Below are 18241 nucleotides of genomic sequence, written 5' to 3' on the forward strand. Positions count from 1 at the left end.
TTCTCACAGCCCAGGTGCCCGGGTGTCATTTTCCCCCGCGGCTACCTCCCCCGACCTCCCTCGGACCCCGCCGAAGCGCAAAGCGCGGGATGGTCCCCACCCGGGGTCCGCCAGGCAGGAGTTGCAGCTCGGTCTCGGCGACCGTCTTTACTCACAGCTGCCACGCCACCCCGGCTCGGATCCGGACACAGCCTAGCTCCCAGAAGACAGAGCCGGGGAGGCCGGGCGAGGGCATGCAGCCATCCGCCCTGCCCGGGCGCGGACCCCGGGTCCAAGAGAGAGGAAGTGGCCATGGGACCGTGCGGACTCAGCCAGCTCACGCGGAGGCCATAAAAAAGGGAAGAGCCAGAGCAGGATCCACGTCCCTGGCCCACCCCGGGTGAACCAAGCGCTCAGGCAGCCGCCCCGGTCCGGGAGCCTGTAGGCGAGGCTGGGGCGGGCTCTGAGTGTCATTGGCCGAGGGGAGCGCCCTGTCCGCCGCTGCGCACTTCCATTGGCTGGCGAGATCTGAGGCGGGGCCTCGGCAGCCTCCCACGGAGTCTACGCTAGGTGGGAGCGCGGAGCGCCACAGGTGGTCTGGGTATCGCTAGCCGGCAGCGCCATGAGCTGCAGCTTGGACGCGGCGAGGAGCTTCTTGGAGCAACTGGAGGCACGGGGAGTCCGGGAGGGGCCGGTCCTCGCCTACGAGTTCAGCGTGAGTGGCCGAGTTGGCCGGCAGCGCGCCGCGCTTCGGCTCCTTGCCCAGGATGGTCCAGACGTCTGTTCTCCTGTGCGCCCTGCTGCGCTTTGCCTCTCTCTCTCTGTCTCTCTCTGTCTCTCTCTCGGCCTCCAGGGGCATCTCCTCGCCTCGAGATCTCTGTTTTTCTCTCCCCAGCACCTCTCTCTGTCGCCCTCTCTCCCTGTCTGTCTTCACCCTCTGCCAGTAGGTCCCAGAGGGCTATGTCCACGGCCGGGTCGGGCGGGGCCGCACACGCCCTCGGGTCCCTGCGCCCTTGCCGCGCTCCCAGAATCGTCCGGTTGCTGAGCAGGGCAGGCGCTCACCTGCGCTGGACACGCGACGCCCGGCCGCTCCAGGCGACCAGGCAGTCACTCCTGTGGTCCTGGGGAGGAAGGGGCTGGGGAAAGAGGAACCAAGAGGCCCCGCTGCGGCGAGTGTGTGGACGCCGGCTCTAATAGGCGCTGTGGCGCTTTATCCGGTCCCTCTGGCCTCAGTTTCTCCTTGGGTGAAATGCGGACATTGATGACTCAACTGGCCTGAGGATTAAAACAACCGGTGTGGGTAAAAAGCGCTTAGCACATCTTGAGCTCTCACTTTGTAGGCGCCTTTGTCACTAGTTATAAATATTCTAAACTTTACAATGGGGTAGTGCAAGCTGTATGTAAAGAATGCTAACGCAGCAGCGTCGTAGGCATCGCATCTACATGTACTGAGGTATTTTAAATATAATAACATGGAAACGTGCTATGCAAATACAATATATGGTGACATCTCAAATTTAGAAATAAGTTTGGTAAATATATGTATGTATCTAATAAATGACTATATATCGTTGAGTATAATAAAAATAGATAACAAACATTTATGAAATAATTTTATTAATAAATAGAAAATATATAGTGAATATGTATAAATATGATTGTAAACTATAATTTACACAATAACATTAGTTAACTTCTTAAAACAGTAGAATACACATAAATACAACATAGAATTATAATTTATCAAATAAGCAGTTATTGAAGTTCCTAAGTAATAAAATATGTAATAAATAGATAAAAGAAGTTTAAGATAAATCTAAATTTACACAAATATAAAAATCATATATAAGAAATGCATAATAAATGCAAAATATATAATTTATTCAATATGAAAATGTACATAATAAATGTAAACATAATATCCAGGTAGTACATGACATCATGTCCATCCGGGTCTGGGTCCAGTCTGGGACAGTAAGCAGTGCCAGCTGCTGGAGGCCACCCTCCTGCAGGCAGCCTCCTGTACTCACAGGAGTCTTTGGGTCTCTCTAGGCCTTGGTTTCCTCATCTATATAGTAAAAATATTAATAGTGGTACCCACTACACTAGTGTGTCCACGAGGATGTAAATGACTTGATGGGCATAAGAACACTTAGAATGGTGGCTTGCACTCATCAGGGGGCTTGGTAGGTGTTACTTATTATCATCATGATTATGAATACTTGATGATGGTAATGCTATTCACTAATTATAATAATGGAACAGTAGTAAAGCACCTATAGTATCTAGTTACATAAGTAGTGTTATTCATTATAATTCATATGCATTGTATATTGTCTTATATATTGTGTATCACCATGTTTGTTATTTTAAATGCATAATATATTACAATTATTGTTCACAATACAATGTAAATACACATTGAGTGTACAGGGGGTAGATGCTCAGAGGTCTGAGTTCAATACTCACTCACTCACTGTGCCACTTCCTGGGTGGGACTTTCAGCAAGTCACTCAAACATGTGGTGCCTCAGCTTTCTCACCGGCATGATGGGGACGTCAATAATAGTACCCACTTTGGAGGGACCTTGCAGGTGGTTCAATGCCCTCACACAGAGCCTGGCACAGAGAAGGCACTCTGAGTCGCTACTATTATGGAATCATAATTAGCAGGCCCTGTGCTATCTGGGCACTGCACTCACCTCTCACAGGCCACGTGCTGTGTATCCCTGTGAGAGTCTCAGTGTCCCAGGACCCTAACCTGGCTCCTCTCTTGCTCTCTCCTCCCTCTCCCGGGTCTTCTTTCTGTCCTCCCACCAGGACATCCGGGCCCGCTCAGCCTCCTGGAAGACAGACAGCGTGTGTTCCACTGAGGCCGGCAGTCGACCAGAAAATGTGAGGAAGAACCGCTACAAAGATGTGCTGCCATGTAAGTTGGGGGTGGGAGTGGGGACCTTCTGGAGGGAGTCGGTGCTGCTTTGCATGCCCACACCCCGAGGCAGTGCAGGTGTTAGCCCGGATCCCCGTGCCACCACTGGGCCCCCAGAACTCTCCCTCCCAGGGCCTTGCTGTGGCTGCATTTCTCTCCAGCAGTCTGCGAGTGCACCTCGATGGGATCCCTGCTAGGTATGCTGTCCCCTGCTGGCTTTCATCTGGGAGGCCGTCAAGGCCCCTGTCACCCACAAACTCCACGTTTCTCACCTCTCCCGCTGGCAGACGATAAGACACGAGTGATCCTTTCCCTGCTCCAGGAAGAGGGACATGGAGACTACATCAATGGCAACTTCATCAGGGTCAGGCTGGGCGTTAGGGAAGGGGCAGAGGTGGTGGAGGGGACAGCGGGATCTCCATAGTGAACTTAGCCTTTACCAGGGCACAGATGGAAGCCAGGCCTACATCGCCACGCAAGGACCCCTGCCTCACACCTTGCTAGACTTCTGGCGCCTGATCTGGGAGTTTGGGGTCAAGGTCAGCTTTGGGGGTGTGTGAGGTATGTCCAACATTCTGGGTCCTCCCTTGGCCCTGATAACCACACCCCCTAAACCAAATCTCCTCCCTTTCCCCTTACCCCTCTTGTCTAGGTGATCCTGATGGCCTGTCAGGAGATTGAAAATGGGCAGGTAGGTGTCCTCAGCCCCTAGAATGCATATCCTTGTGCAGAGAGGAGACAGGAGAAATCTTGCTAGCTCCTCTTCCCTGATGCCATGACTCAATGGCCCAGTTCTTGGTGTGACCCTCACTGTACCTCTGCTAAGCCCACTATTACTATCTTTAATTTTTTTGTTGATCTTTTACCTTTTATTCATGGGGCTTAACCCCTCTCCTGCTGATCTTCCCGCCCCATTCCATACCATAGACCATAAGGCCCTATAACTGTGGCTTCCCCAGTACAGCTCTGATCTCTCTTTCCACCTTTCTCCCCTTTATTCACTCCACTCCAACCACCCTGGCCTTTGTTCTGCCTCGGGTCCTATGCTTTGTTCCCACTGCCTGGGACATTTTCCCCTTGGCCTGCTCCATCACCACCTTCAGGTCTTGGCTCAAATGCTACTTCCTCAATGAGATCTTCCTGGATCTCACCCATTTGGAACTCCAAGCACTCTCACTCTCCTTCCCTTGTCCTACTTTCATTTTTTTCTTCACAGTTCTTACCAACTTCTAACATACAAGATAATCTACAAATGTGTTATGTATATTGTTTATTCTGTCTTCCTGATAAGAAGAAAAGTTCCATGAGGGCAGGGATCTTTGTTTTGCCCATTAGCATAAATTAGTTACTCAAAGAATGTATGTCAACATTGAAGGCACATGGTTTCTGCATCCTGGTGTGCTCCATGGACAGGGCTGGGGGTGGGGTAAGTACTGCCCCGGGATGGCTGGCTGATCATGGAGTCTGTACAATCTGTAGTGATGTACCTTCTTCATTCCTAATTTTGATAGTTGGTCGTCTGTCTGTCTCCCTCTCCTACATTGGTCTGGCAAGAATAAAGACAAGCAAACTTTAGTTGTTGTACTAAATCTGTCCTGCTGCCTGTTTTTGTAAATAAAAATGTATAAGAACATAGCCACACTCATTTGTTTACATAGTGTGTATACCTGCTTTCATGCTACAATGGCCAAGTTCAGTAGTTGCAAGTTAAGTACATTGTATGGCTCACAAAGTCTAAACTATTATTATCTGGCCATTTATAGAAAGTTAGCCAATCTCTGGGCTAGAGGCTTATCAGTTTTATTATTTTTTCAAAGAAGCAGCTTTGAGTTTTATTCATTTTCTCTATTTTTTTAATGTTTATTTCATTAATTTCTTCTCTTTATCATTTCCTTCCTTCTGGTTTAGGTTTAACTTGCTCTTTTTTTTTTCTAGTTCCTTAAGCTTAGATAATAGATTTGTGATTTTTTTCACATATAAGTATTTTAAAAAATATTTATTTACTTTTTGGCTGCATGGGGTCTTAGTTGCGGCATTGGGGATCTTTTTGTTGCGGTGCGTGGGCTCTTAGTTGCGGTGCGCAAGCTTCTCTCTAGTTGTGGTGCGCAGGCTCAGTAGTTGCGGCAGGCGGGCTCTGGAGCATGTGGGCTCTGTAGCTGTGGCTTACGGGCTCCAAAGTGCGTGGGCTGTAGTTGTGGCACATGGGCTCTCTAGTTGCAGTACATGGGCTCTCTAGTTGCGGCACGTGGGCTTAGTTGCCCTGTGGTATGTGGGATTTTAGTTCCCCGACCAGGGATCAAACCGGCATCCCCTGCATTGCAAAATGGATTCTTAACCACTGGACCACCAGGGAAGTCCCCACATATAAGTATTTAATATCATTCATTTTTTTCTATGCAGTGCTCTAGCTACATCTCACAAACTGGTATGTAGTGTCTTTTTTTTCAGTTAGCTCAAAATATTTTCTACCTTCCCTTGTGATTTCTTCTTTGACCAATGGTATTTGACCATGGCTGTGCTTAAATTCCAAATATTTGGGGGCTTTTCCATATATCTTCCTGTTATTAATTTTCAGTTCCATTGTGGTCAAAGAACAACTTTATATGATTCAAATGTACTGAAACTTGTTTTGTGGCCATGAATGTGATCTATCTTGGTACATGTTTTGTGTGCACTTGAAAAGAATGTGTATTCTGCTTTGTTGAGTGGAGTGTTCTATAAATATCAGTTAGGTCAAATTGATTGTGTCTTTTTGAAAGACACTTTAATATCTTCTATATCTTTACTGTATCTTCTATATCCTTACTGATTTCTTTTCTCTAAATGTTCCATCAATTGCCAAGAGAGGAGTGTTGAAACTTCCAGCTGTTCTATAACTGTGAATTAGGACAAGTTTCTCAATAGTATTATTCAAATCTTATTATTCTTACCTTTTTTTTTTCTTTTTGGCCATGTGGCATGTGGGATCATAGTTCCCCTGACCAGGGACCGAACCTGTGCCCACTGCACTGGAAGGGTGCCCCCTGCAGTGGAAGGGCAGAGTCTTAACCACTGGACTACCAGGGAAGTCCCTATTCTTACTTTTTTTCATCTACTTGTCCTATTATTTGCTGAAAGAGGAGTGTTGAAATCTCTAACTCTGATTTTAGATTTATCTACTTCTCCTTTCAGTTCTGTCAGTTTTTGCTTCAGATATTTTACAACTCTATAATTGAGTGCTTATACAGTTAGGATTATGTCTTCCTGATGAATCAATCCTGTTTTCAATATGTAATGTCCCTTTTATCTCTAAAAGGAAAAGGGTAATATCCCTTTCTCTAAAGTGTACTTTGATATTAATATAGCCATTTAAACTTCTTTAGATTAGAGTGTGCATGATATCTCTATTTTAATTCTTTTACTTTTTATCTGTGTTCATTTTTATTTATTTTATTTATTTCTTTGGCTGCACCACGGGGCTTGCAGCCTCTTAGTTCCCTGAGCAGGGATTGAACCCATGCCCCCTGCAATGGAAGTGCAGAGTCCTAACCACTGGACTTCCAGGGAATTCCCCATTTTTATTTTTAAACTGTGTTTGTTATAGCTGGCATATTGTGGGCACTTACTTTTTTATCCAGTCTGACAACCTCTGCCTTTAATTGGAGTATTTAGTCTTTAATGTGCCAATAATGTGTCTAAATCTATGATTTTGCTATTTGTTTTCTATTTGTTCCATCGGTTCTTTGTTCCTTTCTTATTTTCTGTCTTCTTTTTTACTGCGAATTTTTATGACTCTGTTTCACAGTCATTATTCACTTATTAGTTATACCTCTTTGTATTATGTGCTTGTGTTCTTAGTGGAATGTGTACTTATCACAGTCTATATTCAAATAATATTATATCATTTCATGTAAAATGTGAGAACTTTACAATAACATATTTCAATTTTCTCTTTCCATGCTTCAAGCTATTGTTGCCCTAGGTTTGATTCCAAATTTAAAATATACTACACAACACACTGCTATTATTTTTCCTACAGATTATCTTTAAAAAAAAAACTTTATTGAGATACAATTCATCCATCTAAAGTGTGCAATTCAATTGTTGTTAATATATTCCTGAGTTATACAGTCATCACCACAATGAATTTCAGAACCTTTTCATCACCCCATAAAGAAGCCTTGTATCTATTAGCAGTCATGCTGCATTTCCTACCAAACTCCACCCTAGGCAACTACTAATCTATTTTTAGTCTCTGTAGATTTGCCCACTCTGGACTTTTCCTATAACTGGAATCATATGATATGTTGTCTTTCATGACTGGCTTCTTTCACTAAGGTTGTGTTTTAAGGCTAATGTATATTGTAGCATGTATCAATACTTCACCCATTCTTATTGCTGAATAACATTCCATTGAATGGATCTACCACATTTTATATATCCATTAATCACTTCATAGAATTTGAGCTGTTTCCACTTTTTGGTAATTATGAATATTGCTGCTATAAACATTCATGTGAAAGTTTTTGTGTAGAAGTATGTTTTCATTTCTCTTGGATATATACCTAGAAGTGGAATTGCTGGGTCATATGGTAAACTCTATTTTTAACATTTTGAGGAACTACCAAACTGTTTTCCACAGTGGCTATATCATTTTACATTTCAACCAGCAATGTATGAAGGTTCCAATTTCTCCACATTCTTACCAACACTTGTTATTGTCTGTCTTTTTCATTTTTGCTATCCTGTTTGATGTGAAGTTGTACTCATTGGGTCTTTTTTTTTTTTCAGTTGTGGTAAAATATACATAACATAAATTTTGCCATTTTAATGATCTCAAGTGTACAATTTGGGAACATTAAGTACACTCACAGTGTTGCAAACCGTTACCACTGTCCAATTCCAGAACTTGTTCATCATCCCAAACAGAAACTCTGTATCCATTTAACAGTTTCTTCCCATTTCCCCTTCCTGCAGCTGTTGGTAGCCTTTATTCTACTTTCTGTCTCTATTAATTTGCCTCTTCTAGGTACCTCATATCAGTGGAGTCATACAATACTTGTTCTTTTGTGTCTGACTTATTTCATTTATCAGGTTTTCAAGGTTCATCCATGTTGTAGAGTGTATCAGAATTTCATTCTTTTTAAGGCTGAATAACATTTCATTGTATGTATGTACCACATTTTGTTTATCCATTCACCTATTGATGGACATTTGGGTTGTTTCTACCTTTTGGTTACTGTGATAGTGCTGCTATGAACATTAGTACATAAGTATCTGTTTTGAGTCCTTGTTTTCAATTCTTTTGGGTAGTAGAATTAATTACTGGATCATATGGCAATTCTGTGTTTAATTTTGTTGTTGTTGCTTTCCACAGTGGCTGGACCACCTTATATTCTCACCAGCAATGCACAAGTGTTCCATTTTTCCAAACACTCACCAAGACATGTTATTTTCTGTTTTCACTTTTGTTTTTATTAGCCATCCTAATGGATGGGAAGTGGTATCTCATTGCAGTTTTGGTTTGCATTTGCCTAATGAGGTGGATTTGTGGTTTACATTTACCAAACATCTTTTCATGTGCTTATTTTTCCATTTGTATGTCTTCTTTGGAGAAAATTTGTTTCGGTCCTTTGCCCATTTTTTTTTTTTTTTTTTTGCCGTAATCGGGCCTCTCACTGTTGTGGCCTCTCCCATTGCGGAACACAGGCTCCGGACGCGCAGGCTCAGCGGCCATGGCTCACGGGCCCAGCCGCTCCACAGCATGTGGGATCTTCCCGGACCAGGCACGAACCCATGTCCCCTGCATCTGCAGGCGGACTCTTAACCACTGCGCCACCAGGGAAGCCCCTTTGCCCATTTTTTAATTGGGTTATTTGTCTTTTTATTATTGGGTTGTAAGAATTCTTCTGAATACAAGTCCCTTATCAGTATATGATTTAGAAATATTTTTTTCCATTGTGTGGGTGTGTCTTTTCATTTTCTTTATAGTGTCCTTTGAAGCACAAACAATTTTTAATTTTGAAGACTTCCAATCTATTGTTTTGATGTGCTTTTGATGTTGTATCTAACAAGTCATTGTCTAACGAAAGGTCAAAAAGATTTACTCCTATGTTTTCTTCTAAGTGTTTTATAGTTTTCTCTCTTATGTTTAGGTCTCTGATTCATTTTGAGTTAATTTTTGTATATGGTGTAAGACAGCGGTCCAAATTCATTCTTTTGTTTATAGATACCCAGTTGTCCTAGCACCATTTGTTAAAAAGACTGTGCTTTCCCCATTGAATGGTCTTGGTACTTTGTTGAAAATCAATTGAGTGTACACGTAAAGGTTTATTTCTGGACTCCAATTCTATTCCATTGATCGACATGTCTATCTTTGTGCCAGTACTACTCGGTATTGTAGGTTTGTGGTAAGTTTTGAAATCAGGAAGTGTGAGTCCTCCAAATTTGTTCTTCTTTTTGCAAGATTGTTTTGGCTATTCTGGGTCACTTGCCATGCAGAAAAGAGTTAACATATCAGGCATAAATGATTATGCTTAAAAAGAACTTCCTGCAAGGTTGGCTCTTGACTGGAAATTGGATTTCTAATAAGAGTGGCTCACCATGCCTAAACTGTTTATACAAACAACGTGTCTATGTGACAGTAGGTTTATGTGAACATCTGCTTTCCCTCTGGGAGTCTGAAGTTTTGTCACATGCTAGTCAGAGGTGCCTACCTACCACATAGAGTCCCCCAGTAAAAACCCTGGGCACTGAATTCCTAAATGTCCCTGTGGACATTTCACATGTGTGGTCACAACTCATTCTGGAGGAATTAAGCACATTCTATGTGACTCCACTGGGAGAAGAACCTTGGAAGCTGGCACCCTGTTTCCTGCAGACTTCACCCTGTGCGCCTTCTCCCTTTGCTGTTTTATCCTGTAACCTTTCATTGCGATAAATTGTAGCCACAAGTACAACTCTATGCTGAGTCCTGTGAGCCCTCCTATTGAGTCATCAAACCTGAGGGCAGTCTTGGGAATCCATAACACATTTATTAATGTTAACATATTGTTTATATATTAATGTTAAGATCAGCTTGCCCATATCTTCAAAAAGCCTTCTAGGATTCTGATAAGGATTTCATTGAATCTATCAATTCTGGGGGTGGGTGGGAGGTATTGCAAATAATAGTTTTTTAAATATGAAAATACAGTAGATTTTTCTATATTGACTTTGTATCCTGCAACCTTGCCGAACTCGCTTATTAGTTCTAATAGTGTGTGTGTGTGTGTGTGTGTGTGTGTGTGTGTGTGTGTGTGCATTCTTTAGGGTTTTCTATATATAATATCATGCTATCTGCAAGTTGACATACTTTTGCTTCTTCCTTTCCAATCTGGGTAACCTCCCTTCCTTTCTTTCTTCTTCCTTCTCTCCCTATCTTTTTTTTTTCTTTTCTTTCCTTTCCTTTCCTTTTCTTTTTTCTCTCTCTTGCTTCCTCCCTCCTACCTTCCCTCCTTTCCTTCCTTCATTTCTTTTTTCCTAATTGCACTGTCTACAACTTCCAGTACAAAAAAGTGCAAACATTCTTGTCTTGTTCCTGATCTTAAGCACAAAACATTCAGTCTTTCACCATTAAGTATTAGGTTAGCTGTAGGTTTTGGTAGATATTTTTTGTTGTTGTTGGTTTTGCTTTTTAAATCAAGATGGGGAATTTCCTTTCTATGTCTAGTTCCTTTCATATTTTTATATGAAAATGTATTGGATTTTGTTCAGATTTTTTTCCTGCATCTATTAAGTTGATCATGTGTTTTTGTTTCATTTTCTATTATTATGGTATATGATATTGATTGACCTTCATGTATTGATTTTCATATATGTGTTCCTGGGATTAATCCCACCTGATCCTGTGTAAAATCCTTCGTTAATATTGTGTTGAGGATTCTTCTGTCTATATTCTTGAGACGCTGCTTAGTAGTTTTCTTTTCTTGTGATATCTGTCTGGTTTTGGTAGCAGAGTAATACTGGTCTCATAAAATATGTTGGCAAATGTTCCTTCAATTTTTTGGAAAAGTTTGTGAAGGATTGCTATTAATTCCTCCTTTTTTGGTAAAATTCACTAGATTATCTTTTAAAGATGTTAAAAATGAGAAATACCTTTTACATTTAGCTACATATTTACCTTTTTCTTTACTTTTCATCCCTTTGTGTGGGTCTGTATTCCACCTGGTTCCTTTTGTATGAAAAGCTTACTATAATATTTCTCATAGTGCAGTTTTGCTTGTGACAAAGTCTCTCAGCTTTTGTCTGAAAGTTTTTTTAATTTCAGCATTTTTAGGGTGTCACAGCATTGATCTCTGGCTTGCAGAGTTTCTAACAAAATTCTGCTGTCATCCTTATTCCTCAGTATGTAATGTGTCTTTTTTATGTGTGATGCTTTTAAGATTTTTTTCTTTATCATTGTTTTTCAGCAATTTGATCATGAGCTACCTTGGTGTGGCTTTCTTTATAATTATTCTCCCTCTGGTTCATTGACCTTCTTGGATCTGTGGGTTCATAGTTTCATCAAATTTGGAAAATTTTCCAGCTATTGTTTATTCAAAAATAGCTTCTATTCTCCCCTCTCCTCTCCTTCTGGACTCCAGGTACACATACATTAGGCCACTTGATATATATTTCCACAGGTATCTGATTCTCTCTCTTAGTTTTTTTCCCCAGTTTTTCTCTCTCTTTTTCATTTTGAATAGTTTCTATTGCTATGCCTTTGTGTTCACTGATCTTCTGGTGTCTAATCTGCTATTAGAGAGTGAATTTTTTTTCATATTCTTTTCCATTATGGTTTATCACAGGATATTGAATACAGTTCCCTGTGCTATACAGTAGGACCTTGTTGTTTATCCATTCTATATATAATAGTTTGCATTTGCTAATCCCAAACTTCCAGTCCATCCCTCCCCACCCCCTTGCCCACAGCAACTACAAGTCTGTTCTGTATCTCTGTGAGTCTGTTTCTGTTTTGTAGATAAATTTATTTGTGTCATATGTTAGATATTTAGTGATATCCTATGGTATTTGTCTTTCTCTTTCTGACTTACTTCCCTTAGTATGATAATCTCTAGGTCCATCCATGTTGCTGCAAATGGCATTATTTCATTCTTTTTTATGGCTGAGTATATTGTATATATATACCTCATCTTCTTTACCCATTCATCTGTCGATAGACATTTAGGTTGTTTCCATGTCTTAGCTATTTTGAGTAGTGCTGCTATGAACACAGGGGTGCATGTATCTCTTCAAATTATAGCTTTGTCCGGATGTATGCCCAGGAGTGAGATTGCTGGATCATATGGTAACTCTATTTTTAGTTTTTTGAGGAACCTCCATACTGTTTTCCATAGTGGCTGCATCAATTTACATTCCCACCAGCAATGTGGGAGGTTCTCTTTTCTCCACACCCTCTCCAGCATTTGTTATTTGTAGACATTTTCATGATGGCCATTCTGACCAGTGTGAGGCGGTACCTCATTGTAGTTTTGATTTGCATTTCTCTAATAATTACTGATGTTGAACATCTTTTCATGGGTCTTAGACAGTGAATTTTTTATTTCATATATTTTATTTTTCCTCTCTAGAAGTTCCATTTAGGTCTTTTTTATATCTTTTATTTCACTTTCATCCCTTTTGTGGTTCCCTTTTCATTTTTGAACATATTTATAATATTTATAAAGGCTGTTTCAAAGTCTTTGTCTGCTTGTTTCCTCATCTCTATTGGGTCTTTTTCTGCTGCTTTTTCTCCTGGGTATAGGTTATATTTTCTTGCTTCTTTGTATGTCTAGTAAATTTTTATTGGATGCTCAATATTTTAAATTTTACAAAAGTAAATTTTGGATTTTTTACCTTCCTTTAAAAAGTGTTAGACTTTTTGTGGAAGGCAGTTAAGTTACTTTTAGATATTTGATCATTTTAAGGTTTGTTTCTAAGCTTTTGTAGGGCGAGTCTAGAGAAGCCTTTATTCTAGAACTAAGTTCTTCTACTTTCAATGTTTGATCCTTCAGGTTCCCTACTGAATGCCCCTTTTAATCACTCAGGTCTCTCCACTGTGGCTGGAGGAAATGTAAATTATTTCTGTCCCACTGTGAGCCCTAGGAAACGTTCATCTTATAGTTCCCTAGCTATTATTCCTTCAAGGGAAGTTATTCCTTCCTAGCTTCATGGGGTTTCATGTCATATGTGCCCAGATCATTATTCAGCTAAAGACTTAAGGGGACCCCTATGCAGACTTCTGGAGTTCTTTGCTTTTGTTTGCATAGTGCTGTTCTCTCAAGACCTCTGCCTTGGCCTCCCCGAGCCAAGATCTCTGGTTCCTCAACTCAGTGGGCTCATCAAACTCTCCAGGTTCTGCAGCCTGGTTACTGCCTCTTGGCAGTAAGCTGGGGAGGTCATAAGGTTTGACTCATGTGTTTCCCGTTGTTCAGTGATCACAGTCCTGCAAGGCTGTGGACCAGTGTCTGAAAATAGTGGCTCATATATTTTGTCCAGGTTTTCAGTTGCTTACAGAAGTAGAATATTCTGGACTGTCTTCCTCCTGCACAGTCAGAAGCTCACATCTCCATTGAGTCTGTCTGTGTTTACTCTGATGAGGTTCTGCTGCCTGGCCTCCTTTGAAGTTTCAGTTGTCTGTGCTTCCACCAGCAACCTGAGCTGTCCCATGCGGGGTGTGCACGTGTTGATCTGAACTTTGAGGCAGACTCCCCCTCTTCACTCTCTGCCCTTTTCCCCTTGCCTTTTGCAGAAAAAGTGTGAGCGTTATTGGGCCCAAGAACAGGAGCCACTGCAGATTGGGCTTTTCTGCATCACTCTGGTGAGCTGGGGCAGAGGTGGGAACAGCACTTTATGAAGTCTCGGATGTTGTGGAAGATTTCACAGATGATTCTGAGTGGAAAGCTTTTGGGCTGGGCCTGAACAGTTTTCCCACAGTCCCACTCACACTGCAGGGAGCGCTCTGGTATTAGCATTGCAAATAGTCAGAACTCATTATATACTGTTTTTGCATTTTAACTACTATCATGGTTATCTCTGTAAATGTTCATGTGCCTGGTTAGGTTCTTAAAATTCTTATTTCCCTTACCCTTTCAAAAGAACTCAGGAAAATCTCTCATAAGTCATAAATACAATTGGTATTGAATAAATACAATGAAACTTGTTTTAGAACAAAAGACGTTTCTTTGTTTCACTGTAAATGAGCTTGTTGGATATTTAATCATAGTTCCTCTTTCTCCCCTTTGTGAAATGTTTCCTTCACAAAAGCCATGGGAGATATTCGGGCTAAATTAATTTTTTAAAATATGTTGTTTGTATTTGATTTTTCTTTTGTTTTTTTGGGGGGGGCCATGCTGCATGGCTTGCAGGATCTCAGTTCCCTGACCAGGGATTGAACCCAGGCCATGGCGGTGAAAGCCCAGAATTCTAACCACTAGGCCACCAGGGAACTCCCTGTATTTGATTTTTAATCAGAAATGCTTTGTTTTTTGTAAATATGTCTTTTGGCACCTGTGATCTTTGTTCTCTGCCCTCTTCTCACATGCCCCATATCCACAGACAAGGGAGACATGGCTGAATGCAGACATTACGCTCAGGACTCTTCAGGTCACCTTCCAGAAGGTACTGAAAGGGGAGGAGGAGACTCCTACATAGGGAGAGCTGTTTCCTGTCTCTGTTTTCTCATCTGTAAAATGTGCATTAACAATAGTACCCATCTCTTCAGTTATTATCTGTTGCATTTAAACGGAGGATGTAGAGAACTAGGGCTGACATGTAACAGGGGCTCAATAAATGCATTTCTTTCTTTTTTTATTCTTTGCCCCTCATTTCCTATGTTTCAGGAATCCCGCTCTGTGTACCAGCTGCAGTATATGTCCTGGCCAGACAGAGGGGTCCCTAGCAATCCCGACCACGTGCTCGCCATGGTGGAGGAAGCCCGGCGCCTCCAGGGATCTGGCCCCAGCCCCCTCTGTGTCCACTGCAGGTTTAGGAAAATGGGCTTTATGGGGGTCTGGTGAGACAGAGGGGATGGTGGTGGAGAGGGGACAGGGAGGATAGTGCAGGGCTTGGAGCCAGTCTTACAGTCTGAGTGCCTGTTTCAAGAAACCTGAGGCCACACTTGCTCAAGTTGCAGCTGAAATGGTTAGTATTTATTGAGCACAGACTGCTAGGGAGTAAGTACACAGTTGATGCTCAACAAATATAAGCAATTAGAAAGGTTTTCCTTTCAAATTATAATCTGGGATTCTGGGAATCAAAAAGTGCTGCAGGGGACACTCCATTAAGGCCCTCACCCCCAGCCCCAAATGCCCCCTTTAAAAGGGGTTGCAGGCAGGCCCTGACCAAGCTCACTCTGATTCTCACTTGTCAGCGCGGGCTGTGGGCGAACAGGTGTCCTGTGCACCCTGGATTATGTGAGACAGCTGCTTCTGACCCAGGTATGAAGAGGGCATACAGCGCAGTGTGGGTCCTGTGCCTATGAGGTCCTGCTCAAGTGCCCATCTCTCTGCCCTAGATGATCCCATCTAACTTCAGCCTCTTCAGTGTGGTCCTCGAGATTCGGAGGCAGCGGCCTGCAGCCATACAGACAGAGGTGGGCGCCGGGTCTCCTCGTTCCAAGGACATATCCCTCCTGTTCTGGTCTTTCCTTCTCGATGACCCCTCTTCCCTCCCCCACCCCTTCAGGAGCAGTACAGGTTCCTGTACCACACAGTGGCTCAGATGTTCCTCTCAGCGCTCCAAAATGCCAGCCCTCACTACCAGAACCTCAAGGAGGTACCAAGGCCCCCTTCCAATCCTCAGAGACCAGGACCCAGAGCAGAGGTCTATGGCCACCACCAGCGCCAGCATCCAGCCCTTGGACTCCCTCCGGGAGCAGGGACTGACGCACTATGATATCTACCTTTGTCCTCCTCCTTGCTCCCTTATCACTGTCCCCTCTTAAGCTTCCCCCACAGAGCCCACAGTGACCTCGCACCACTAGGAGCCTGGATAGCGTCCTCCGAAGCCTCATGCCTTTCCCTCCTGCCTTGCCCCAGAATTGTGCCCCACTCTACGATGATGCCTTCTCCCTCCGGACTTCCCACACCCTTCCTGCCACAGCCCGCCCATCCGGCGGGGTCCTCAGGTACCCAGCCCCCTCCCCTCAGTCTTCCATTTTCACTTTCTCGTCCTTGGAGGCTGGCCCTTTCCTCACCCTTGAAACACCAGCTCCTTCCTTGCCGTTCAGTTCACCAAATATTCACTGGCCCTTTCTTGCAGCTGACCTCTGGGAACCCTCCACAAGATGATTCTTTAATCCCAGAGATCCATTGCCTCTGCCCCTCAGGCTAGCTCCCGATGTTAGTTCTCTCCTCGCTTTTCCACTCGTTAATTCAGCAGATATTTTTTGAGGCCACCCAACCGTAAGGCCTCATGTCGGGTGCAGCAGAGACTTCAGCCCTTGGTCCCTGAGACCAGCCCTCCATTTTGAGACTCTCCCTTGCTTCTCTTTAGATGTCACTTCCTCATTCATTTATTCAACAGACAACTACACAGAAATGACCAATCCTCAATACCAATATCTTGCCCCATTCACCTGCCAGGCTGGCCCCTTCCTTCCTTCATCCACCCAACCTGCTGGGCGCTAGGGACACAGAGACGAGACCCCTTTCCCCAGAGACGCTACCACCTCCACCTCCTCGCTCCGTAACTGCGCGCCGCCTCGGGCGGGAAGGAAGCCGGTGGTTTGCGCGCCGAGCGCGCTGCCCCCTCCCTCCCCAGCCTCGGCGCCGCCGCTTCAGCTTCACTTCCTCCCCACCCGCAGGAGCATCTCGGTACCCGGGCCCCCGGGCCTCGCCATGGCCGACACGTACGCTGTGGTGCAGAAGCGCGCGGCCCCCGCGGGCACCGGGACAGGGGCGGGCGCGCGGGCGCGCGGCGCGGAGGAGACGCCCCTCTACAGCCAGGTGACGCCGCGCGCCCGGCGGCCCCAGGCGCACGCGGAGGACGGGCGCGGGCCGCTGCCCGGCCGCGGTAAGTCGACGCGGCCCGGGCGCGGGGCTGGGGAGGGCTGGCCTCGACCTGCTCCGTCTCCCGACCCCCTGTGGCTGCGGTCTGGAGGGTCTGGAGGCCACGAGGACCCCCACCCCCCCTCCACCGAGTCCGGCCCGGTCACGCCCCGGAGGCTGACGTCCTGGCTTCCCCGGCCACGCCTCTGGGACAACCGCCCGTCCTCTGGTCACGCCCGGAAGCGTCCCGGGCCAAACCGCGGTCTCTGGCCCGACCACCTAGTCTGGGCGGAGGTCTCCGATTTGGTCACGCCCCTGGCCACGCACCCTCCTGCTGGGCCCCGGCGCCCGGCCCCCAGCCTGCCTTCTCTGGCCTGGGAGGATGCGCATTTGCCTCCGAGTGGCTCTCCGGAACTTCGAGGGGCGGCCTGAGCCGATCTGTTAGGTGGTTTTCTGCCCGCAGTTCCTGTTGACCAAAGCCCAGCAGGGCCTGGCGCCTACGAGGACGTGGTAGATGGAGCTCAGACTGGTGGGCTAGGTAAGTCAGACAGCCTGGGTCGCTGGGACTCTCTACAGTTTTAACTGAATCCCAGGCATTTGGGGCTTTAAGATGGTGTTAGGAAAACACACGCCCTCGGAGTCCTGTGGATGTGTCAGCAGCAAACCGTGAGGGCCCGGAGGCTTGGGGGTGACTTTCCACGAGTTGCCTGCCTCTCTGCACCTCAGCTTCTCCGTGATCCCTACGGTGCCCTTCCTTTTCCAGGCTTCAACCTGCGCATTGGAAGGCCTAAAGGACCCCGGGACCCGCCTGCCGAGTGGACCCGCGTGTGAGTGCAGCGCCCTTGCCTGCCTGTTGGGTGCCTGGTCCACGTGGGTTCCTGGACTGCTGAGGGCCGTGCTCTACTCTGTGACGTGCTGGGAATGGGGTTGCTGGGCTGAATCAAAATAAAAGTTTCTCAGTGTGGAAAATATGGGGGCTTTGCCTCAGTGATCATAACGTTCAAGGCGTGAGGCTTGGGGAGGTAGTTGGTTGACGATGGCTGGTGAGGTTACACTGAGCATATTCAAGAATAAATTCAACCCCAAGAGTCCGGGCAGGGCTCCCGGCTGTGAAGGGAAGGATGGACAGATACGCTTCTGGAGACTGTCCCCTTCACCACTTGAAGGACTGGTTCATCTCAGTATCTGAGCCTCCCTCACTCAGACACTCAGCTTATAACACAGGGAGATGGATGGACCCCCGTTGACCTCCACCATTCAGACAGATGGAAGCCAGGCATAACAACAGCCAAGCAGACTGATTTCAGACAGGTGAAAAGATCCCCAGATGGGCAGGCAGACAGATG

The 18241-nt window shown here is 45.0% G+C and overlaps 1 protein-coding gene across 3 annotated transcripts; it reads left to right on the forward strand.

The window, feature by feature from the left end:
* The first annotated feature begins 540 nt into the window (after positions 1 to 540).
* On the forward strand, positions 541 to 17864 carry PTPN18 (protein tyrosine phosphatase non-receptor type 18). Of its 3 annotated transcripts, none has more exons than XM_019931774.3 (15): positions 541 to 694; positions 2799 to 2907; positions 3069 to 3271; positions 3351 to 3446; positions 3560 to 3598; positions 13658 to 13726; positions 14464 to 14526; positions 14748 to 14890; positions 15278 to 15344; positions 15422 to 15499; positions 15592 to 15681; positions 15945 to 16033; positions 16712 to 16920; positions 17359 to 17433; positions 17659 to 17864. In XM_019931774.3, the coding sequence occupies exons 1-15, from the start codon at positions 602 to 604 to the stop codon at positions 17724 to 17726; spliced, it is 1491 nt and encodes a 496-aa protein (XP_019787333.1). In that variant the 5' UTR covers positions 541 to 601; the 3' UTR covers positions 17727 to 17864. The 3 variants fall into 3 exon arrangements, with proteins under 3 accessions (XP_019787333.1, XP_019787334.1, XP_004331059.1); XM_019931775.3 differs by having other exon boundaries at positions 3072 to 3271; XM_004331011.3 differs by having other exon boundaries at positions 542 to 694; positions 3195 to 3271.
* The last annotated feature ends 377 nt before the right edge of the window (positions 17865 to 18241 follow it).

Source organism: Tursiops truncatus, chromosome 7, assembly GCF_011762595.2.
Source record: "Tursiops truncatus isolate mTurTru1 chromosome 7, mTurTru1.mat.Y, whole genome shotgun sequence".
NCBI lineage: Eukaryota > Metazoa > Chordata > Mammalia > Artiodactyla > Delphinidae > Tursiops > Tursiops truncatus.